The 20,659-nt window shown below is 41.1% G+C and overlaps 1 protein-coding gene across 1 annotated transcript in view; it reads right to left on the bottom strand.

Moving 5' to 3' along the window:
- LOC126153521 (putative ankyrin repeat protein RF_0381) overlaps positions 1-20,659 on the bottom strand; it is a 155,121-nt gene that overhangs the window by 46,470 nt on the left and 87,992 nt on the right. Inside the window, exon 2 of the mRNA XM_049916077.1 lies at positions 18,323-18,378. Within this exon, the coding sequence (XP_049772034.1) occupies positions 18,323-18,378 (56 nt within the window). The remainder of the gene's footprint in view (positions 1-18,322; positions 18,379-20,659) is intronic.

The following is a 20,659-nucleotide window of genomic DNA, read 5'->3' as shown; positions in this document are numbered from 1 at the left end:
TATTCTCGCGTCAAACTCCCTGTCCAAATGCATAACACAATTGCAAGAAGATTCATTTTACGGCATAGGCAAAGAGGCATCAAATCACAAGGCTGAAAAGATGTTTGCTTTAGTTGTTCAATACTTTACTGAGAATATACCAGAGATGTTGAAGTTTGATTCGCTGAATAATGAGTCGTAGACAACTGCAAAGTTTTGTCTGGACATTTAGGACAACTGCATATTCCATTATATAAATTAATCCCTTTTTGTGGAGACAATACCAACTTCGGAGGGCTTCATCGACGCGGCCAGCCGAATGTGTTTCACCAGATTAAAGAAAAACTAGGATAAAATGTAAAAGGAATTTCATGCCTTACCCATTTTCTCCACAATGCTATATCAAGCGCTGCTGGGATGTTAACTGACGACGCTGAGATAATCGTCATGAAAATATTTAATTATTTCTCAATACAAACGGTAAGGACAGAGAAGTTCAAAGAGTTATGCTGATACGTTCATGTCAATCATCAGACTCTTCGATCTCACTCAAAAACAAGATGGCTGTCCTTACAACTTTTTTGACGGCGAAGACAGGCCACTTAAAATAATTTCAGATTTTTTCAGCAGTCCGATCAGTGAACTTTGCTTCATGTTTCTGCAGTCAAACTTGGCTCTGTTTGAAAGGAATATAAAAAGCGTGAAGAAGAATGAAGTCTCGATAACGGAAATGAGAAATATATTAATCGATACACAGAGATGTCTGAATGAAAGGAATACTGCCAATTTTATTGGCATGCAAACCAAGATGAGTTTGAACAAATTAAAGAATGTGAACCCTAACCATGAAATAATTAATTTTATTTAGAAATTTGAGGAAGAGACATTGGCTTTCTATGCCATAGCATTCAATTACGTAGAGAAATTGGCTATTTCTTTTAATAAACATGAAGTATTTGACTGGATGACGCTGTCTGAAACCCCAGATTGGGTGATGACTGAAAACACTCCATATACCTGACTAAAAATGGTGTGAATATTTCAGGCGATAACTGTTTTCAGGAATATATGTATCTGAAAAACTTTTTAGAGGCTAAGTGAGACTCGGAAGAATGGAAGTCTAAACACTCCATGGAAGAAAGGTGGATTTGTTTGCTTAAGGAAATCGAAAATCCTGAACACAATTGCCAATTGCTAAAATTATACGAGTGTTATTCTATTCGCGCACACAATGACACTGTGGAAAGAGTATTTTCGCATATGCCGGCCCAGTGGACGCACGAAAGAAATTGACTGCTGCAGGGACTGTGGAATCAATCTGGCAGTGCCAGTTTAACTACGAACTGACTTGCATGGAGTTTTACAAATACGTAAAAGGGAAAAAAAGACTTGCTGAAAAAGGTAAAATCTTAAGAAAAATATGGCTCCACTACTACTGGCGCGACACGTTCTGTGTAATTGTGTTCTAAATAAAAGCTAATTACATTAAATACATTTTTTACTTCATTTCTACACCTCCATTTCAGAGCGTGCCGACGAGCCCCCAGCTAGATATCGCAATCTTAGATATGCCTGAAGCTACTTTGACCGGTAAACCCGAGGTAAAATACAGTATATGCCACTGTATTCATATGTTGGAAGTATTGCTAGATAATTTGTAAAAATGTGACCTTCCACATATCTTTCAACAAACTGTCTCTCCTTGCAACAATATATAAGCTACCCAGTTTCACTCATTGTCTCTTTGAGGACAGATGTGTCTACTAGTGCCTGGGTAAAAAATACTCCGAGCGTGTGACAGTGTAGCTCTGTAAGCGCTAAGCTTTGGGAACAGACTGCACATTCGAATACGATAAAGACGTGGCATCTCGTATACAGAACATTGTACAAACGAATATCATATAAGGAATGAGTCTGAGAACGGAAATAACTACATTTCAGATAGTAATCGTAATACAGACGCTGAGTAAGAGGTCGATAGTGATGGTTTAGAAGATGTGGCAGCAATATCTGAAGCAAGTTATTAAGTAAGGGAAAAAAATCTGCACCACCAAGAAACATTTGTCCTCAATTATCAAATCTACTGTGAGGTCCATCACAGGAATGGACGAGCAAAGACATAGCAAAGCTATGTGTCCCCAGTGAGAGCCCACAAAACTAAAACTATGTGCAAGGCTTTCTCTAGGTTATATATAAGGAACATTAATAGTCAGTCTGCAAAGAATGTATTGGTTATGATATTGATTATAAAAGAGAACCCCCCCCCCCCCCCCCGTAATAAACTGTCTTCGTGAGATTTAATTTTCGTCATTATAAGAAGTGGGTGTTTACATCTTAAAAGTCGTTAAATACACTTTCAAAATATTCTAATGTTGTGATATATTCACGCACATTCCAATTTCCTGAATAGTTTTATGAAAATGTTATTTTCTGAATGGGGTAAAAAACACCCAACGTGTAGAGTAACCTCATGAAAATACGAGCATGTGGTTACGGGTTAACCATCTGAAGGTTTCCCTCCGTTAAGAGCGTCATACTGCGCTCTACTTTTGAGGAATTTTTCAGTCCAATCACATAGCTGGTCTGGTGTCTTGCTCGCTCGTATTTTTTTTTTCTTCTGTGAGGTAACTGCCGAATATTATCGAACGCTAACTTGTCTGACAGTTGGTGGATGGCTAAAAGGGAGGGCAGGACATGATGCTTGATCCCAACCTCCTGAATCTGGAGTACAGAGATTTTATTCGTTACAGAATTCTCGTACGCTTCTAGAGATGATTCACTATGTTTCGCTTTGGTGCAAGTTCAGGCATTTTAACGTACCGTAGACGACGACAGTGTACAATGCCATGCCTTTAGCAATTGTTGCATAACTTATTTATGTTTGGTTGTCCCATTGTTCACGGAAAATTACGCCGTTTCTTTCGGTGCAGTTGTGTTTTTATTCTGACCTAAACTTGAAGCAAATGCTGAACAGTGCTGAAACAGAGCCCCAAATTTTGTTTCTAAAGATCCCATACCCGACGCAAAGACTATCAGGTTTACACGGTCGTGTAAAGTGTTTTATAGCAGTTGTACTTGTTTCAGTGCCAACAACGCTTTTGTAGAAATTTTGCAGTCGACTGAATAGTAATACACATTTTTATCTATCATGTAGTCCATACTTGGCGCGAGATGGCGGCTTTGTACAAAAGCTTTAATTTTTCTAGTTTTCCAGAACAATATGTTATTTAAAACTTGCTGTAAATTGTTTACTTAAGTTTTCTGTCTGATTTAACTTTTTTTCAAGTACATAACTACCGTTTTTTTTGCTTTATTTAGTGATTTACAAAGACTGGCGAGAGCCTGGACGAGCCCTGCGGAAGGTCTCATCGTGCCCTTTGTTTCGATTGCAGAAATAGCCAGCTCCATATCTTCGTCAACTTTTAAAGGTCTGTAAGGTGGACTTGTGTAATAATTTCAACAAAAGAAGCTATGTTTTATTACGTAGTATTGTATGTCATTTAACAATAAAAATTGAGTATGCACACTCTCGTCAACCATCCTGCCTCCCTTTGTTGTGCGGCACAACAGTCGGTCCATAGTTAAGAAAACATTTTTTATTGATTGTTGCAGCTGCCGTGAGGTACTGAAAACTGAACTGAAAAGCTGCCCAAGTCCTTGGACTTGGGATGTTATTTCATTATTTGAAAATGTATTGTGTCATTTTAAGAGGAAAACGCTGGACTCGGAAAGTTCTCGGCAGGCACGTAGCTCTAGGCATGTATATTCAGTTTCACATTAAAAGTGAAAATTGACCAAAAGTAGACTTGGGGTGTTTCTCCATTCAGATCTTCATATTTGCTGGTCGCGGGACAACTCGTCACGTGACGCGATAGCAGCACTCCTAGCCACAAAGTCAAACTACAGCGTCCTTGACCTTTATGTTTATGAGACGACGCATCGATATGAGTAAGGCGCCCGCCCGTCCCACATTTTGTGGGAGCGTACTTGGTACTTGTAATTCCACACTTGAAGAATTAACAAAAAAGTCCCGCAAAATGCCTAATACGTTACGCATGTCACCCATTCAGGTAATTTTCACATTCACCAATCACTTCTTACTTCCATATGTCATAGGAAGTATCAATCAACTTATCAACACAGAATCTCTGTGTGACTATGTGCCGTAACATTCGCCGTCAGCTTCAAATGAAACAGAAAGAGATATAGCATATTTTAGACAAGGTGAAAAAGCACCAGTACGGCTCCCGCGAAAAGGTGGCCGATTAGTCTGTTACGCGTGGGATGCGGAGGGGAAGTTATCTGGTTTTGCTTGGAACGAGAATGTGAAAGGGAAAATGTCGACGCTAGCGTCACCAGCCTAGGGTTGCGCGTGCCTCGTACCAGACAGCTGCTGTCGCATGCATTTCACGCAGATGTAACATGCATCCTTGAAAGCGAATTATAAAGGCCTTCATCTTGAAATTCGGTACCTATTTTTAGAAGAGAAAATGAAACTAATGTAAAGTGTTGTAATACAACGCAATTATCTTAAGAAAAATAGCGAACACTGCGAGGTCACTGAGGTTGGTAGAGATCTGAAAAACACCTTCGACGCGAAGCGCTGTGACACTACATTGTTAACTCTTGTCTGTCTGCCTTGCCCCGTTTTGTGAAGTAATCTTATTGTTTTACTTAGCAGTGCGGCCAACTGCGAAAAAGTGAAGTTGTAAATTCACGAAATACTTGCAAAAAGAGTTCTCTTTTTTTATAGAGGTGTTCAACACCTTCTGAAGTACGGTGCAATGTATGCAAAGGGTGTTTTTAATTGCTCACGGCGGCAAACACGATATACAACAGCATTTAACATCGGACAAGCGTAAAAAACCGCCGTCACTGTCAGCTTACTTCTGTCAAGAAAAATACGGCTATCAAGAACTAGCACAAGCCGAAGGTTTGTGTGCCTTCAACGAGGTAAGTCACAGAGTTTTTGATCGATGGAGTGCACTTGTAAATCAATTCAAAAAGTATTCGAAAAGAAGTTTCGCTCCGGGAAAACTATAATCCGTTTATGATAAGAATAAACCTGATGCAAACAAACGCATTGATTGGTCAGAAGCCGTAGCACACGTACACTGGTGCTGTTACGCTCTTGGAAGTGGGTCCTACTCATGTATTAGATACTATTACTAAGTTAAGTTAGTTGAAACTTTAAGATATTCAAATGTATTAACAGCCATCAACGTTTTTCTTAATCACGCTTTAGTTGCGTAGTTTTTATTTAAAAAATCGTGTAGTCCAGCCTCTGCAGCGTTGTGCTCTGATTGTTGCGTTGTTACTGCGCAGAATGACAATGGCTGAGGCTACTTTCTTTTCCATAGTGAACACGCGGGTGGAACACGGTTAAAAAGTGCCGAGAAATAGGCTGTTTTTCATAAATTTACGGAGATAATCGGCTTTGAAGTTTTCGCAGCGTTCTATATATTGCAGCTGATGATCAATCACAAATTCAGCTTGTAGTGCAGTCGGTAGTGTGATGAAAAGTGAAGCAGTTCGTGTATTTGTTCAACGTTCCCCAGTCTCATTTTTTTCTAGCTCTATTTTAAATACCTACATCTCGTAATTATATAACTCCTCATCATTTTTTATGAATAATGTACGTCTTCTCGTTTCTAATTACATATATTGGACGCGAAATTTCTGTTTCCGTTTCAAATACAAATTCTTAATTACCGATGTTTTATGAAAGACCGTCCATAAAAGTTGTTTAAAGCAAGAAAACATAACAATTTAATGTTTAAGGCGAAAATGAAAAACAAGATCCTCTTTATTTAGACTATGTCCATCGTTTTATAACACAGATGTAGATGAATATCACTTTCACAGCATCGAACACACATACAAATGCTGGATTTTTACATTTGCTATTGGAACTACTGACGGCCTTGGGAGAGCCACTCCTAACAAAACTCTACAATCTGGTGAGCAAAATGTATCAGACAGGCGAAATACCCTCAGACTTCAAGAAGAATATAATAATTCCAATCCCAAAGTAAGCAGGTGTTGACAGTTGTGAAAATTACCGAACTATCAGTTTAATAAGTCACAGCTGCAAATTCTTTACAGACGAATGAAAAAACTGGTTGAAGCCGACCTCTGGGAAGATCAGTTTGGATTCCGTAGAAATGTTGGAATACTTGAGGCAAAACTGACCCTAGGATAGATTAAGGAAAGCAAACCTACGTTTCTAGCATTTGTAGACTCAGAGAAAGCTTTTGACAATGTTGACTGGAATACTCTCTTTCCAACTTTGGAGGTGGCAGGGGTAAAATACAGAGAGCGAAAGGCTATTTACAATTTGTACAGAAACCAGATGGCAGTTATAAGAGTCGAGGGACATGAAAGGGAAGCAGTGGTTGGGAAGGGAGTGAGACAGGGTTGTAGCCTCTCCCCGATGCTATTCAATCTGTATATTGAGCAAGCAGTAAAGGAAACAAAAGAAAAATTCGGAGTAGGTATTAAAATCCATGGAGAAGAAATAAAAACTTGTAATTCTGTCAGAGACAGCAAAGGACTTGGAAGAGCAGTTGAACGGAATGGACAGTGTCTTGAAAGGAGGCTATAAGATGAACATCAACAAAAGCAAAACGAGGATAATGGAATGTAGTAGATTTAAGTCGGGTGATGCTGAGGGAATTAGATTACAAAATGAGACACTTAAAGTAGTAAACGAGTTTTGCTATTTGGGGAGCAAAATAACTGATGATGGTCGAAGTAGAGAGGATACAAAATGTAGACTGGCAATGGCAAGGAAAGTGTTTCTGAAGAAGAGAAATTTGTTAACATGGAGTATAGATTTAAGTGTCAGGAAGTCGTTTCTGAAAGTATTTGTATGGAGTATAGCCATGTATGGAAGTGAAACATGGGCGATAAATAGTTTGGACAAGAAGAGAATAGAAGCTTTCGAAATGTGATGGTACAGAAGAATGCTGAAGATTAGATGGGTAGATCACATAACTAATGAGGAGGTATTGAATAGAATTGGGGAGGAGTTTGTGGCACAACTTGACAAGAAGAAGGGACCGGTTGGTAGGACATGTTCTGAGACATCAAGGGATCACAAATTTAGCATTGGAGGGCAGCGTGGAGGGTAAAAATCGTAGAGGGAGACCAAGAGATGAGTACACTAAGCAGATTCAGAAGGTTGTAGGTTGCAGTAATTACTGGGAGATGAAGAAGCTTGCACAGGATAGAGTAGCATGGAGAGGTGCATCAAACCAGTCTCAGGACTGAAGACCACAACAACAACAACAGTACCATTACAATATGAACCCAACAGAACTGATCTGGAGCCAAGCTACGGGATTTGGCCCGAGAAGTAACAAGACTCTTAAGCTGCCAGACGCACTGGAACTAACGCACGCAGCTTTTTCACACATCACTGCCGAACGCTGGCGAGATATATAACAGCTCTTATAAAAGAAGGGAAAATGCTGCGCCTGGTTGGCTTCGTGGATTTTGTTGTTGATAGACCCGTTATCAACATAGCAGGTGGCACTCCCAGAACTGAAATGTATTTCGCAAATTCGGATAAGGAGCTAAGAGATTACCAGACGACTGACTGTAAGTAATATCTTCAGTGGCTTCAATATTTAACTATGCAGTGAAATCCTTCAACACTCTCTTACGTTACACACAGCTTCGGCAGAAAAATTACCCTGTGGTTAAGTCAGGAATTTTCATCATTCTTGTTTTTAATTACAGTAGTACGTTAGCTAAAAACGATTACGTGTTGCCGTTTTCGTCTAGTCGTGCGTATTGTGGGAGATTTGCAGCGTATTATTTCATTCTGCTTAAAAAAATAAATGACATTCGAAGCTGTATTGCTCTTCTGCTCGTCTCTTTTTACGTGTAAACTGCAGCTGGCCACGTCACTGCTGGCAGCTGTACCAGCTGACCGGCCAGTGCTGTCCATGTGCGAGGCAACCGTAAAGAATGTAATTGCACCATACTCTGACAGCCTGAAGACAGAACTTCCATTTACCTGTGCATGTACATATGTTTCAAACCATGAATGACGTCAAAATACAGTATTTCCAAAGTTAGTGCGGTACTATCAGCATGCAATTGGAATTAACGTCAGAGCTCCTGAATTTAACTGGCGAAACTGCAGTCATTATATATGGTTCTTTGCTGGACTTGCTTGAAAACCACGGCCTTAAAGAGAAAGTGATTGGAATCTGTGGTGATAATGACAATACAAATTTTGGTGGAGTTCAGCGTAAAGAGCAACGTAACGTTTTTTTCAGACATAAGCAGATTTGTTGCCAGTGGGCATCGAGTATATCGTTACGAAGATATGTTCATACTTTTATATATACTCAGTGCGTGTAGAAGCTCTCAAAGATTTTTCCCAAGAGGCAGAGGTGCCGTACAAAATAATTCTGGGATGTAATAAAACAAGACGGCTTGCATAAATGTATGTATCATTGCAAGCTTAGTTTTCATCGCAAAAAAAAGTCCAGCTGTACTATATGCATCCTTGTCTAAAGGATGCTCGGAGCAGAGGCTAAAATTCGCACATGTTCAACCTGTAATATTTAACGATTCCTTGAATATGATGAAAGTACACAAAATTACACTGAAGCGCCAAAGAAACTGGTATAGGCATGCGTATCCAAATATAGAGATATGTAAACAGGCATAATACGGCGCTGTGGTCGGCAACGCCTATATAAGACAAAAAGTGTCTGGCGCAGTTTCTGGTCGGTTACTGCTGCTACAATGGCCGTTTATCAAGATTTAGGCGAGTCGGCGGCGGCGCGCGAGCAATGGGACGCAGTATCTCCGAGGTAGCGATGAATTAGGGATTTTCCCGTACGACCATTACACGAGTGTACCGTGAATATCAGAAATCCCGTAAAACATCAAATCTCCGACATCACTTCGGCCAGGGAGCACAAATCCAGAGAATTTTCTCCCTGGATAGGAGACATGGACATCCCCATTTCCAACTTCGTCAACACAGCATTTAAAATTCTTCTTGGAGGCAAAACAAACCAATACAAAATTATCAGACCTCTCTTCCTCATTATCTGTCAACTTTTGTAAGGTTTGGCCTTCATCATCTCCTGTTTTTAAATATCCCTCATCCTCAGATCCCAGCATACTGGTTGAAAAAGTTTCTGATTCATTGTCTGTATATCATCAACTAATTAATTATTTGCAGCAATCAATTCCTTCATGCTGTGGAACAAGGTCTTTTTTTTTTAAACTGATTTCGTTTTGCTCACCACTGCTGCTTCAAATTCGTCTTTGGAGTATTAGTGTAGAGTACAGTTTTCATTTGTCTCGATTTTGCTTCTCACCTCACAGCTTTTGGGAAAGATTTCCAGTCTTTAGGAGTCAGCATTCCAGTTAGGCCTGTATCTGATGTAGAAGATGAAGTATTACACGATGTTGCAGGTTCCACAGAAGAAGGTGCATCACAACTTGATATGGAGGCTGCTGGAAGCTCAGTTACTGCCGAGAGCTTCTTCAGTGAATGCCAAGAATGACGTCCTATGAAGTGGCCACAATGCAGGCCCAAAAACGAATTTCACATGTGTGTGAATTGCTAAGGAGGAGGAGGAGGAGGATATTAGTGTTTAACGTCCCGTCGACAACGAGGTCATAAGAGACGGAGCGCAAGCTCGGGTGAGGGAAGGATGGGGAAGGAAATCGGCCGTGCCCTTTCAAAGGAACCATCCCGGCATTTGCCTGAAGCGATTTAGGGAAATCACGGAAAACCTAAATCAGGATGGCCGGAGACGGGATTGAACCGTCGTCCTCCCGAATGCGAGTCCAGTGTGCTAACCACTGCGCCACCTCGCTCGGTCCGTGAATTGCTAAGGGACTCAACTGCTGAGGTCATCGGTCCCTAGGCTTACACACTACTTAAACTAACTTATGCTAAGAACAACACACACACACACACACACACACACACACACACACACACATGCCCGAGGGAGAAATCGAACCTCCGGCGGGACGGGCCACGCAATCCGTGACATGGCGGCCCGTGGTGCAAGTCTTTTTAGTTGACGCCACTTCGGCGACTTGCGTGTCGATGAGGACGATATGATGATAACACAACACCCAGTCCCTGAGCGGAGAAAATCTCCGACCCAGCCGGGGGAATCGAACCCGGGCCCTTCGCATGGCATTCCGCCGCACTGACCACTCGGCTACAGAGGCGGACATTATAAAAGTAAAATTAAGAAACAGAAAGTTGGCCTCGGTTCTGAATGAGGCCTGGAGTAACAGTGGACAGAATCCAAACTTCGCCTCTTCGACTGTCCACACTTGCCCCAAGGGGGCCATTTTAGAACTGAAACAACATGTAGCGAATGTATTTTATACTGACGAAACGTCATACAAGAAAACTAAACGCTTATGTTCCTAGATTCATAAACCACAATTTACCATATTTTCAGTACTATACTCCGATTAAATTTACTTTGTGACTGACTGATTGCAGTGGTGGTGGACCATCCCATGCAGTTTCAGCCATGACCACACTTACTCCATAACGGGTAAAGTATGAGCACACTCTAGGTATCTTTTTTTTCAGTTGATGGTCGAACTGTCGAGATTGCAAAGAATTTGTTTAATGCTTCTCTTATTGTCGATCTGATTAAGCCAAAGTATTAAATTCCAAAAAACTTATGTCAGACGGTTTTAAGATACAACATGAAGCATAAAATGTGTTTACACTAGCCCCACTTAAAAAAAAAACTTCCATTGCAAAATTCTGCAACGCCGTTATTAAAATAAAAGCAGTATTCACGACACGTAAAGAAATGTAAACATCTGAAGACAGCGCGCCAAACAATGCTGAAACATTATCATGGAAAAATTAAACCCCACAAAATCAACTGGTTACAACTAATTTGTTATAAAATATCTTCTATTTCAACAGTTTTTATTGGCTTTCGGAACGTCCCCACACAGCCATCTCAACACTGGAAATGTTATACTACAGTTTGTTTTGACAATTAAGAGAATACATTAGTTTATATCGTAATTTGGCATGAAGTCACATAGGCTTGGCAAAGGGCAGATTCTGATATAAAACAAATTTTACATCCACAGTATACTGAAAAAAAAAATGGCTCTGAGCACTATGGGACTCAACTGCTGAGATCATTAGTCCCCTAGAACTTAGAACTAGTTAAACCTAACTAACCTAAGGACATCACAAACATGCATGTCCGAGGCAGGATTCGAACCTGCGACCGTAGCGGTCTTGCGGTTCTAGACTGCAGCGCCTTTAACCGCACGGCCACTTCGGCCGGCCAGTATACTGAAAAGAATAAGTAAGACAAAATATAATACAGTATGCACAGAGGTAGTATGCTATAAAAATCCTACTGGTAACACAGTAAAAAATGATAAATCGTGGTTGGTACAAGATTGAGATACTGTATTCACAATTCGGTCCATATTAAGACTTTGTATTTAAATTAGCAATAAAATGTTCATTTGTATGTCTTGTAAGACATGTTTCAGAATTTCAACAGTTGCAGCGTCCTAAACGTCCGCAATGGACAGGAATTGTTTACTAACGTTAATATGAGGAAGAACGAAAAAAATACCACAATGAGACAGTCAGTAAGCAATTAGGAGAAAGTCTGCGATTTTTGGCCACAGCCAGGTCATTGAGGTTTTTGAAATTGAATGTGTTAATACCCACAAACACTATTAGTAAGCATTTTTTTATATTTGACCATCAATGCTTTTGATGACTGATCGCATAGGCATGAGTTGTTCGTGCAACACTAAATAAATTAAACCACGATTTCTTCGTTTATTTTAAAAACTTTGAAAGTCTAAATTGCTTGAACTTAACATGCTAATATATCGGCTACATCACACAGAAGCCCAAGTGGAAATTGTGAACAACAGATCGGCGAAAATCCGAAAATGTGTCACGGGAGAACATGCGAGCACCTCGCTCTTCCATGAATTTCTTTCTCTGGCCGGGTTGAAACCAATAGCAGGCCGGAATCAAGACGTGGGTTAGAGAAAGGAGACATTCTGTCGCAGAAGAAGTCAGTGATTTTGTTTTTTTTTTTATTTAAAACACTCAAGAGCACCGCTTTCATCTTCAAATGTCTGGCGTTAGTGTTATGATAAAATGGTAGTGACAACTCGTTCCGTAGCAATAGTAACGCCGGCTCTTTGACACACTGTCGTATTTTGTGGTGATTTTAGGTATTCTTCTTGTGCTTGTGCTGCCGCACACCGGTGGTACCAACAGCCCTATACACTGAGGTAAGTCATAGGATAGCGATATGCCCAAATACAGATGGTGGCAGTATCGCATACACAGGATGCGTTGGCGGAGCTGTCATTTCCACTCAGATGGTTCACGTGAAAAAGTTGCCAATGTGATTTTGGCCGCACGGCGGGAATGGTACGTGGATGGATGGGACATTACATTTCGGAAATCGTTAGAAAATTCAATATTCCGAGATCCACAGTGTTAAGAGTGTCCCGAGAATACCAGATTTCAGGCGTTACCTTTCACCATGGACATCGCACTGGCCGTCGGCCTTCACTTTACGACTGAGAGCAGCGGCGTTTGCACAGAGCTGTCAATGCTAACAGACAAGTAACACTGCGTGAATTAACCGCAAATCAATTTGAGACGTACTACGAACGTATCAGTTAGGAGAGTGCTGCGAAATTTGGCGTTAATGGTCAGTGGTAGCAGACAACCGACCGAGGGCCGTTTGCTAACGCACGACATTGCCTGCGGCGTCTCTTCTGGGCTCACGACCGTATCGGTTGCACCCTGTACGACTGGAGAACTGTAGCCTGCTCAGATGAGTCCCAATTTCAGCTGTTAAAGACTGGTGGTAACGTTCGAGTGTGACGCTGACCCCACGAAGCCATGGACCCAATTTGTTAACACGGCACTCTGCAAGCTTGCAGTTGCTCCATAACGGTGTAGGTTGTGTTTACAAGGAATGAACTGGGTCCTCTGGTCCACCTGAACCGATCATTAACTGGAAATGGTTATGTTCGGCTACTTGGAGCCATTCATGGTCTTCATCTACATCTATATCTACATGTACATGGTTACTCTGCAATTCACACTTAAGTGCCTGGTAGAGGGTTCATCGAACCATTTTCATACTATTTCTCTACCATTTCACTCTCGAATGGCGCGTGGGAAAAATGAACACCTAAATCTTTCCGTTCGAGCTCTGATTTCTCTTATTTTATTATTATGATCATTTCTTCCTACATAGGTGGGTGACAACAAAGTATCTTCGCATTCGGAAGAGAAAGTTGGTGATTGAAATTTAGTGAATATATCTCGCCGCAAAGAAAACTTTGTTTCAGTGACTGCCATCCCAACTCGCGTATCATATCAGTGACACTCTCACTCCTATTGCGCGATAACACGAAATGAGCTGCCCTTCTTTACACTTTTTCGATGTCCTCCTTCAGTCCTACCTGGTAAGGATCCCACATCGCACAGTAACATTCCAGCAGAGGACGGACAAGTGTCGTGGGTTTGTCGCATCTTCTGTGTTCTGCTAACAAAGCGCAGTCTTCGTTTCGCCTTCCCCACAATATTATCTATGTGGTATTTCCAATTTAAGTTTCTCGTAATTGTAATTCCTAGGTATTTAGTCGAATTGACAGCCCTTAGATCTGTGCGATTTATCCTATACCCAAAATTTATCGGATTTCTTTTAGTACCCATATGGATGACCTCGCACATTTCTTTGTTTAGTGCCAATTGCCACTTTTCGCACCATACAGAAATTCTCTCTAGATCATTTTGTAATTCTAATTGATCGTCTGATGATTTTACTAGACGGTAATTTACAGCTTCATGTGCAAACAATCTAAGGGGGCTGCACAGATTATCACCTAGATCATTTATGTAAATCAGGAACAGCAAAGGGCCTGTGACACTACCTTGCGGTACGCCAGATATCATTTCTGTTCTACTCGATGATTTACCGTCTATCACAACAAACTGTGATCTCTCTGCGAGGCAATCACGAATCCAGTCACACAACTGAGACGATACTCCACATGCACGCAATTTCATTAATAGTCACTTGTAAGGAACGGTATCAAAAGCCTTCTGGAAATCTAGGAATATGGAATAGATCTGGGATGCCTTGTCGACAGCACTCATTACTTCATGGGAATAAAGAGCTAGCTGCGTTGCACAAAAACGATGCCCAACAACGACGGAAATTTTATCGACAACAATACACCACGTCAAAGGGCCGTAATTGTTCACGATTGGTTTGAAGAACATTCTAGAGAATTCGAGCAAATGATTTTGCCACCCAGATCGCCCGCCATGAATCCCATCTAACATTTATGGGACATGATCGAGAGGTCAGTTTGTGCACAACATTCTGCAGCTGCAACACTTCCACAATTATGGACGGCTATAGGGGACTTGCAACGACTCCTTAAGTTCATTACACGCCGAAATGCTGCACTACACCGGACAAAAATAGGTCCGACAATATGTTTGGAGGTATGCCATTATTTTTGTCACCATAGTGGAATTCAGTGTTACCTCTGAATATGGTAATTCGTCCGAAACTATTCGTAACAGTAAATAAAACTTTGGATAGACTGTTTCGTTCATTACATGTTTGCTTATAGTTGCGATATGTTACTGTTAATACTTTGCTTGGAAGTAAAATTTAAATTCTCAGCTCAAAAAAAAAAAAAAAAAAAAGTTATTCATAGCTACGTGACTAAGTAAAGTAGAATATCTTAATTTTATAAAATAAGTTATAAACCTCAGCCGCTGCGTCATAGGCTTTTAATTCGAAAATTGCTCTAAAATGCTACTTTTGGTAGTTTGTTATTTCAAAATTATTTGGCCGTGTGTGGCGCAGCTTCTCGGGTATTACACTCCTACAAGATAAACTCGATTTGAAATTACTGTAGAGCTGACCATTCCAAAGCAAGTAGTGCGGCGAGCGTCACAAGAGAACACGCCAGGCATTCAGACAGTCCCACTGTGTTTCAGACGATACAGACCACGCATGACGTCATTAACTTCAATCCAATCTCTCGACCAGGTATCCACTTGGAGACTGCTTCAGAAATACTGTTCAGTTTATCTTTATCTGAACTGTGGTATTTTTTCGGTATACTTATTTGTATTACATTAAGGAAATCTTTCGGTACAATTGATTGCACCGAAAGATATGTGGAAACGAGAAATATGTTGTTCTACAGGAGGTTGTTTTAAGGCTATAAACAAAATTTTGAACACGTTTTTTAAAAGATAGGTTGTATATCGGTCCTCATGTAAAACTCGACGAATAACGAAGATTTTTAGACAGTAGAATGTTAATATCTGAGTAACTACAAGAGTTTTCTCTTTAACCACTGTTTTCTAATATATTATGCTTCTTAAATTGACATTGTTTCGATCGAAATGATCGTATAGCATTGTTGACCGGGAGGCCCCATTCGGAGGGGTTCGGCCGCGGTATTGCAAGTCCTTTAGTTGCGCCACATTGGCGACTCGCGAGTCAATGATGATGACAATGATGATGGACACACAGCACCCAGTCCCCTGACGGGAATCGAACCCAGGCCTCCTGCGTGATAGGCGGTAACGCTACCGCTACGCTACGGAGGCGGACATTGTTTCGATATCTGTATGGGATTAAGCAAAAGTCATAAAATAAACGCTTACTTTATGTAAACGAGGACATTACGGGCAGAAATGGATGTCATATATACTACTATATACAGACCAATCATTGTTTAACGTCGTTACCAAGTATCTCGAAATTCTCTAACGAACGTTCAGCTGGACATAAGCTACACATTTATATATATACTGTACAAATGAGAAAGGCTGTTAGCAAAAATTACGAAAAGTTTTAGACCTACTTTCTTCAAATTTTTTCACAAGACTGATAACTTTCAATGGACATAGGCTACAGATTGTTAGTATACACAGTATATAAATACATATACTATTTTACAAAGGGAAAATGTAGTTGGCATACCCTCCAAATGTTTCTGACGCATTTACTACAAATTTTTACACAATACTCTAAAAAAAGTTCTAACTAACATAGACTGCCTATTTTTTTAATGTATATGGTACATAAATACCTACATACTATACAAAAAATGGCATAAGTTGTCGGCAAAAATTTCGAAAAGTTCTTCACCTATTTACTTCATATTTTTACACGATACTCCACTAAATACATGTACGGACCTAGGCTATACATACTTTAATAAATGTAATGTATCTGTACTACTATATAAACACAAGTCGTCGTTTAACGTTCTCACTAAAAATCTCGAAAACTTCCTGACCGATTTACTTCAAAATTTTACACAACGCTCTACTAAACGTTAGGACGGATACATCTTTCTTAAATAATTATTTTTTATAAATATGTATATAATACATAAAGAGGAAAGGTTGTTAGCAAAAATCTCGAATTGTTCTACACTGATTTCCTTCAGACGATACTCTAGTAAAATTTGGACAGTCATAGACTATACGATGTAATATGCAAACGTTGTTAGTAAAAATCTCGAAGAGTGCTTGATCGATTTACTTCAAATTTTTGCGCAGTGCTCTAAGGCTAGACGCGCACAGGCGATTTTCCGTCGTGCGATTAGTTTGTCTCAAGAATGAAACTCGGTGGCTGCAATACGAGCGCGGGCAGCTGCGATCAAACAGTAGCATCGATTTAAGAAACGCAACCTGCTCTATTTCACGTGTGACGCGATAGTCGCAGATATTGAATGGATCACACGCACTGGCCTGCACGCACTGGCGATGCTGTTTCTCAGTCGCTCTCGCAGTGTTTGCAGACAGACGCGTTCTGTGCGCCAGCAGCATGTCTCGATGACGAGAGTTGCGCTACGGAAGACATTGTAAGTTGTGTTGTCGATCCAGAAAGACTAAATGCAGAAGTAGAAAAGAGGCCCACTCCCTACAGTAGGATATTAAAGGAGAATAGTGATCGCAAAATGAAAGATAAACTACGGGGTGAAGTGTGCTGCAGGATTATTCGGAACTGGACTGAATTGTTTCAACCAGAGAAGGATAATGAAAGCAGTGGCGGCTGCTGTGTAAGAGCACAAGATCATGTGAAGACCCTAGCTTTCGGCACCTAGCGGATTTTTTTTCTTTGAATGCTGTTAAACCTAACACAGACACAGCAATCTGAAATATACGGCACTTACATCTACCGCGCAACTGCCCCTCTCGACTCAGTAAAACTTGGCAACAGGATCGCGGGCACACCTTCACTTGTGCATGTTTTAAGGACCTTTTGCGCATGCGCAACTTTCATGACATAACTGCCCTATAGGACAAATGCATAAGGATTTAATAAACAATGTGCACGATTCACGATGTGCACAGCTATCCCTCAAGCCACGCAACTAGAAGTTTACGTCAGTGCCACCAAGTGATAACGCACTGCGGTAGACTTTTATCCCAGTTCGCTCGGTATAAATCCTGGTATATAGATGATTGTACATGACAGAAGTGCAATCCTTCCACAAATTGCTGCAGATTTCAATGCTGGGCTATCAACAAGTGTCAGCAGGAGAACCATTCAACGAAACATGATCGATATGGGATTTCGGAGCCGAAGGCTCACTCGTGTACCCTTGATGACTGCATGACACAAAGTTTTATGCCTCACCTGGGCCCGTCAACGCCAACGTTCGACTGTTGATGACAGCAAACATGTTGCCTTGGTCGGACTAGTCTCGTTTCAAATTGTATCGAGCGGATGGACGTGTGCGGGTATGGAGACAAGCTCATGAATCCATGAACCGTGCATGTCAGCTCAAGCTGGCGGAGGCTCTGTGCGGATGTGGGGCGTGTGCAGTTGGAGTGGTATGGGACCCCTGATACGTCTAGATACGACTCTGACATCCAACACGTACGAAAGCATCACCCGCATTCATTAGTGTTCATTGTGCATTCCAACGGACTTGGGCAATTCCAGAAGGACAATGAGACCCCCCACGTCCAGAATTGGTATAGAGTCGCTCCAGGATCACTCTTCTGAGTTTAAACACTTCCGCTGGCCACCAAACTCCCCGGACTTGTACATTATTGAGCATATCTGGGATGCCTTGCAACGTGCTGATGAGACCTCCACCCCCTCGTACTCTTACGGATTTATGAACAGCTCTGCAGGATTCATGGTGTTCCTTTCCCTGCAGCACTACTTCAGACATTAGTCGAGTCCATGCCACGTCGTGTTGCGGCACTTCTGCGTTTTGGGGGGGGGGGGGGGAGGGGGGGCTACACTATATTAGGCAGGTGTACCGGTTTCTTTGGCTCTTCAGTGTAGCTTGATGGAAGTTTCTCACTTGTTTGTGGATCTGAAAAACAAGTACACAAGCCAATTAAAAACGATTATATTCCTCTGAGCATACGAAATGAGTTTAAAAAATCTTATGGAGAGCGGACAAATGGACAAAAATTATTTTATCGGGCATATACGTAACTTCTATCGCATCTGCATCCAGTATCTGCAGAAATATATTCATTAGTATAGTGAATTTGAAACATATCATCGATATGGGATTTCGTAGCCGAAGGACCACTCGTGTAACCTTGATGACTGCACGACACATAGCTGTATGCCTCACCTGGGCCCGTCAACACCGACATTGGACTGTTGATGACTGAAAACATGTTGCCTGGTCGGGCGAGTCTCGTTTTAAATTGTATCGAGCAGATGGATGTGTATGGATGTGGGTACAATCTAATGAACCAATCGTCCCTGCATGTCAGCAGGGGACTGTTCAAGCTGGTAGAGATCCTGTTATGGTGTGAAGCGTGTGCAGTTGGAGTGATATGGGACCATCGATACATCTAGATACGACTCTAACTGGTGACATGCATCCATTCATGTTCACTGTGCGTTCCGACGGACTTGGGAGATTCCAGAGGGACAATGCGACGCCCCACACGTCGAGAATTGCTACAGAGTGGCTCCAGGAACACTCTTCCATGGCCGCGGAACTCCCCAGACATAAACATTATTGAGCGTATCTGGGATGCCTTGCAATGTGCAGTTCAGAAGTGATTTCCAGCCCCTCGTACTCTTACGGATTTATGGACAGACCTGCTGGATTCATGGCGTCAGTTCCCTCCAGCACTACTTCAGTCATTAGTTGAGTCCACGCCACGTCGGTTTGCGGCTGTTCTGCATGCTCGCGGGGGCCCTACACGATACTAGGCAGGTGTGCCAGTTTCTTTGGCTCTTCAGTGTATTTTGTGGGTTTCTGAATGAGTTATAGTATATTAAGTTATGAAATTTATCATACAGTAATCTGTTTGAGGTGCTGAGAATTGTAAGGGCATATAGCAATATCACCGTAGATTGTGAGATTGTAGCATTTATTCATGCTTCTGAAATCTGTTGATCTTGTGGTGAGTCACGTTTATCTGTGCTCTAGGCGCACATCGCATATATCAAAATTCCAGAAGAGCTGTGTCACTGGGTTCTTTGTTTTTCACTTAAATGTGGGGTCGATGGCGGTGAGTTTTAGACCCTTATGGGTCTCAGCTCTTCATTTGTATTGTAGTTAAGTGACCATATTGGTAGGCATTACTACTTGAGTTTAACCATTTCCACAAACGGAACTTCGTGTTTCGAGTTGGTTGTTTGCTATGGGGGAACCGGCTTTCGTGTTCAGTGTAAACAAGAATTATGTTGAGTCTATTTTAAATACTAACAGAAAAGTAAAGATGTGAGAACGGGTTGGAGTCGTGCTTGGGTACTTCAGTCGGTAGAGCACTTGCCCGCGTAGGGCAAAGGTCTCGAGTTCGAGTCTTGGTGTGGTACACAGCTTTAGTCAGTCAGGAATTTCATATCAGCGCACACTCTGCTGTAGAGTGAAAATCTCATTCTGGGAACAAAAAAGAAAATTACGAGGAATAGTTAGCCGCAAAGGAACTAGGACCTCTGGGAATAGATCCTTTGATTGAGGTAGCGACGAAATCGAATAAGCGTGATTAAAAGCGAATTTTTTTTAAACAAGGAAGTTTACAGTCAGCACAAGTCCTTGTATGCGTGCAGCAGAAGAATATCTAATTTTCAGCCCGGAAGGTAATTGGTGAACTAATACAACTCTGAGGGATAAAAAAAAAGCACGAAAACTCCCACTCACACAAAAATGCGAAATGGAGAGTTACGAAAGCTTACCTACTATTGTTTCGTTATTGCTCTAAACTGTACTCAGTTACGTAAAAAACAACAAAATCCCACCAAACAACTCTTTCTTTTGTCAGATAAGTTATCCATTTTATTATTATTATTATTATTATTATTCATGTTGTTATTGTCATTGGCTGTAGTTGTATAAATTTGTTGATAAGCATAACTGTTATACAGGGTTATACAGCAGATGCTATTAATTTCACCCTTGCAGATTTATCTGAATATTAAAACTTGTGGACGCCCAGAATGTATACTCACAAGCAGTCACTGAACAAAGGTATTTCAAAGTTCAGTAATTTTATACATTCATGTAGACAACGTTATTACTACAATTTATATTTTGTGATATATCAAAGGTACTGATCCTTGTGGAGTCACAAAGCAGTTTGCAAAGTAATCCCTAATCTGCGTACCACTCATATCAGCTGTAATTC

Source organism: Schistocerca cancellata, chromosome 2 (assembly GCF_023864275.1).
Source record: "Schistocerca cancellata isolate TAMUIC-IGC-003103 chromosome 2, iqSchCanc2.1, whole genome shotgun sequence".
Lineage (NCBI taxonomy): Eukaryota > Metazoa > Arthropoda > Insecta > Orthoptera > Acrididae > Schistocerca > Schistocerca cancellata.
This window is presented reverse-complemented; position numbering and strand designations above follow the sequence as displayed.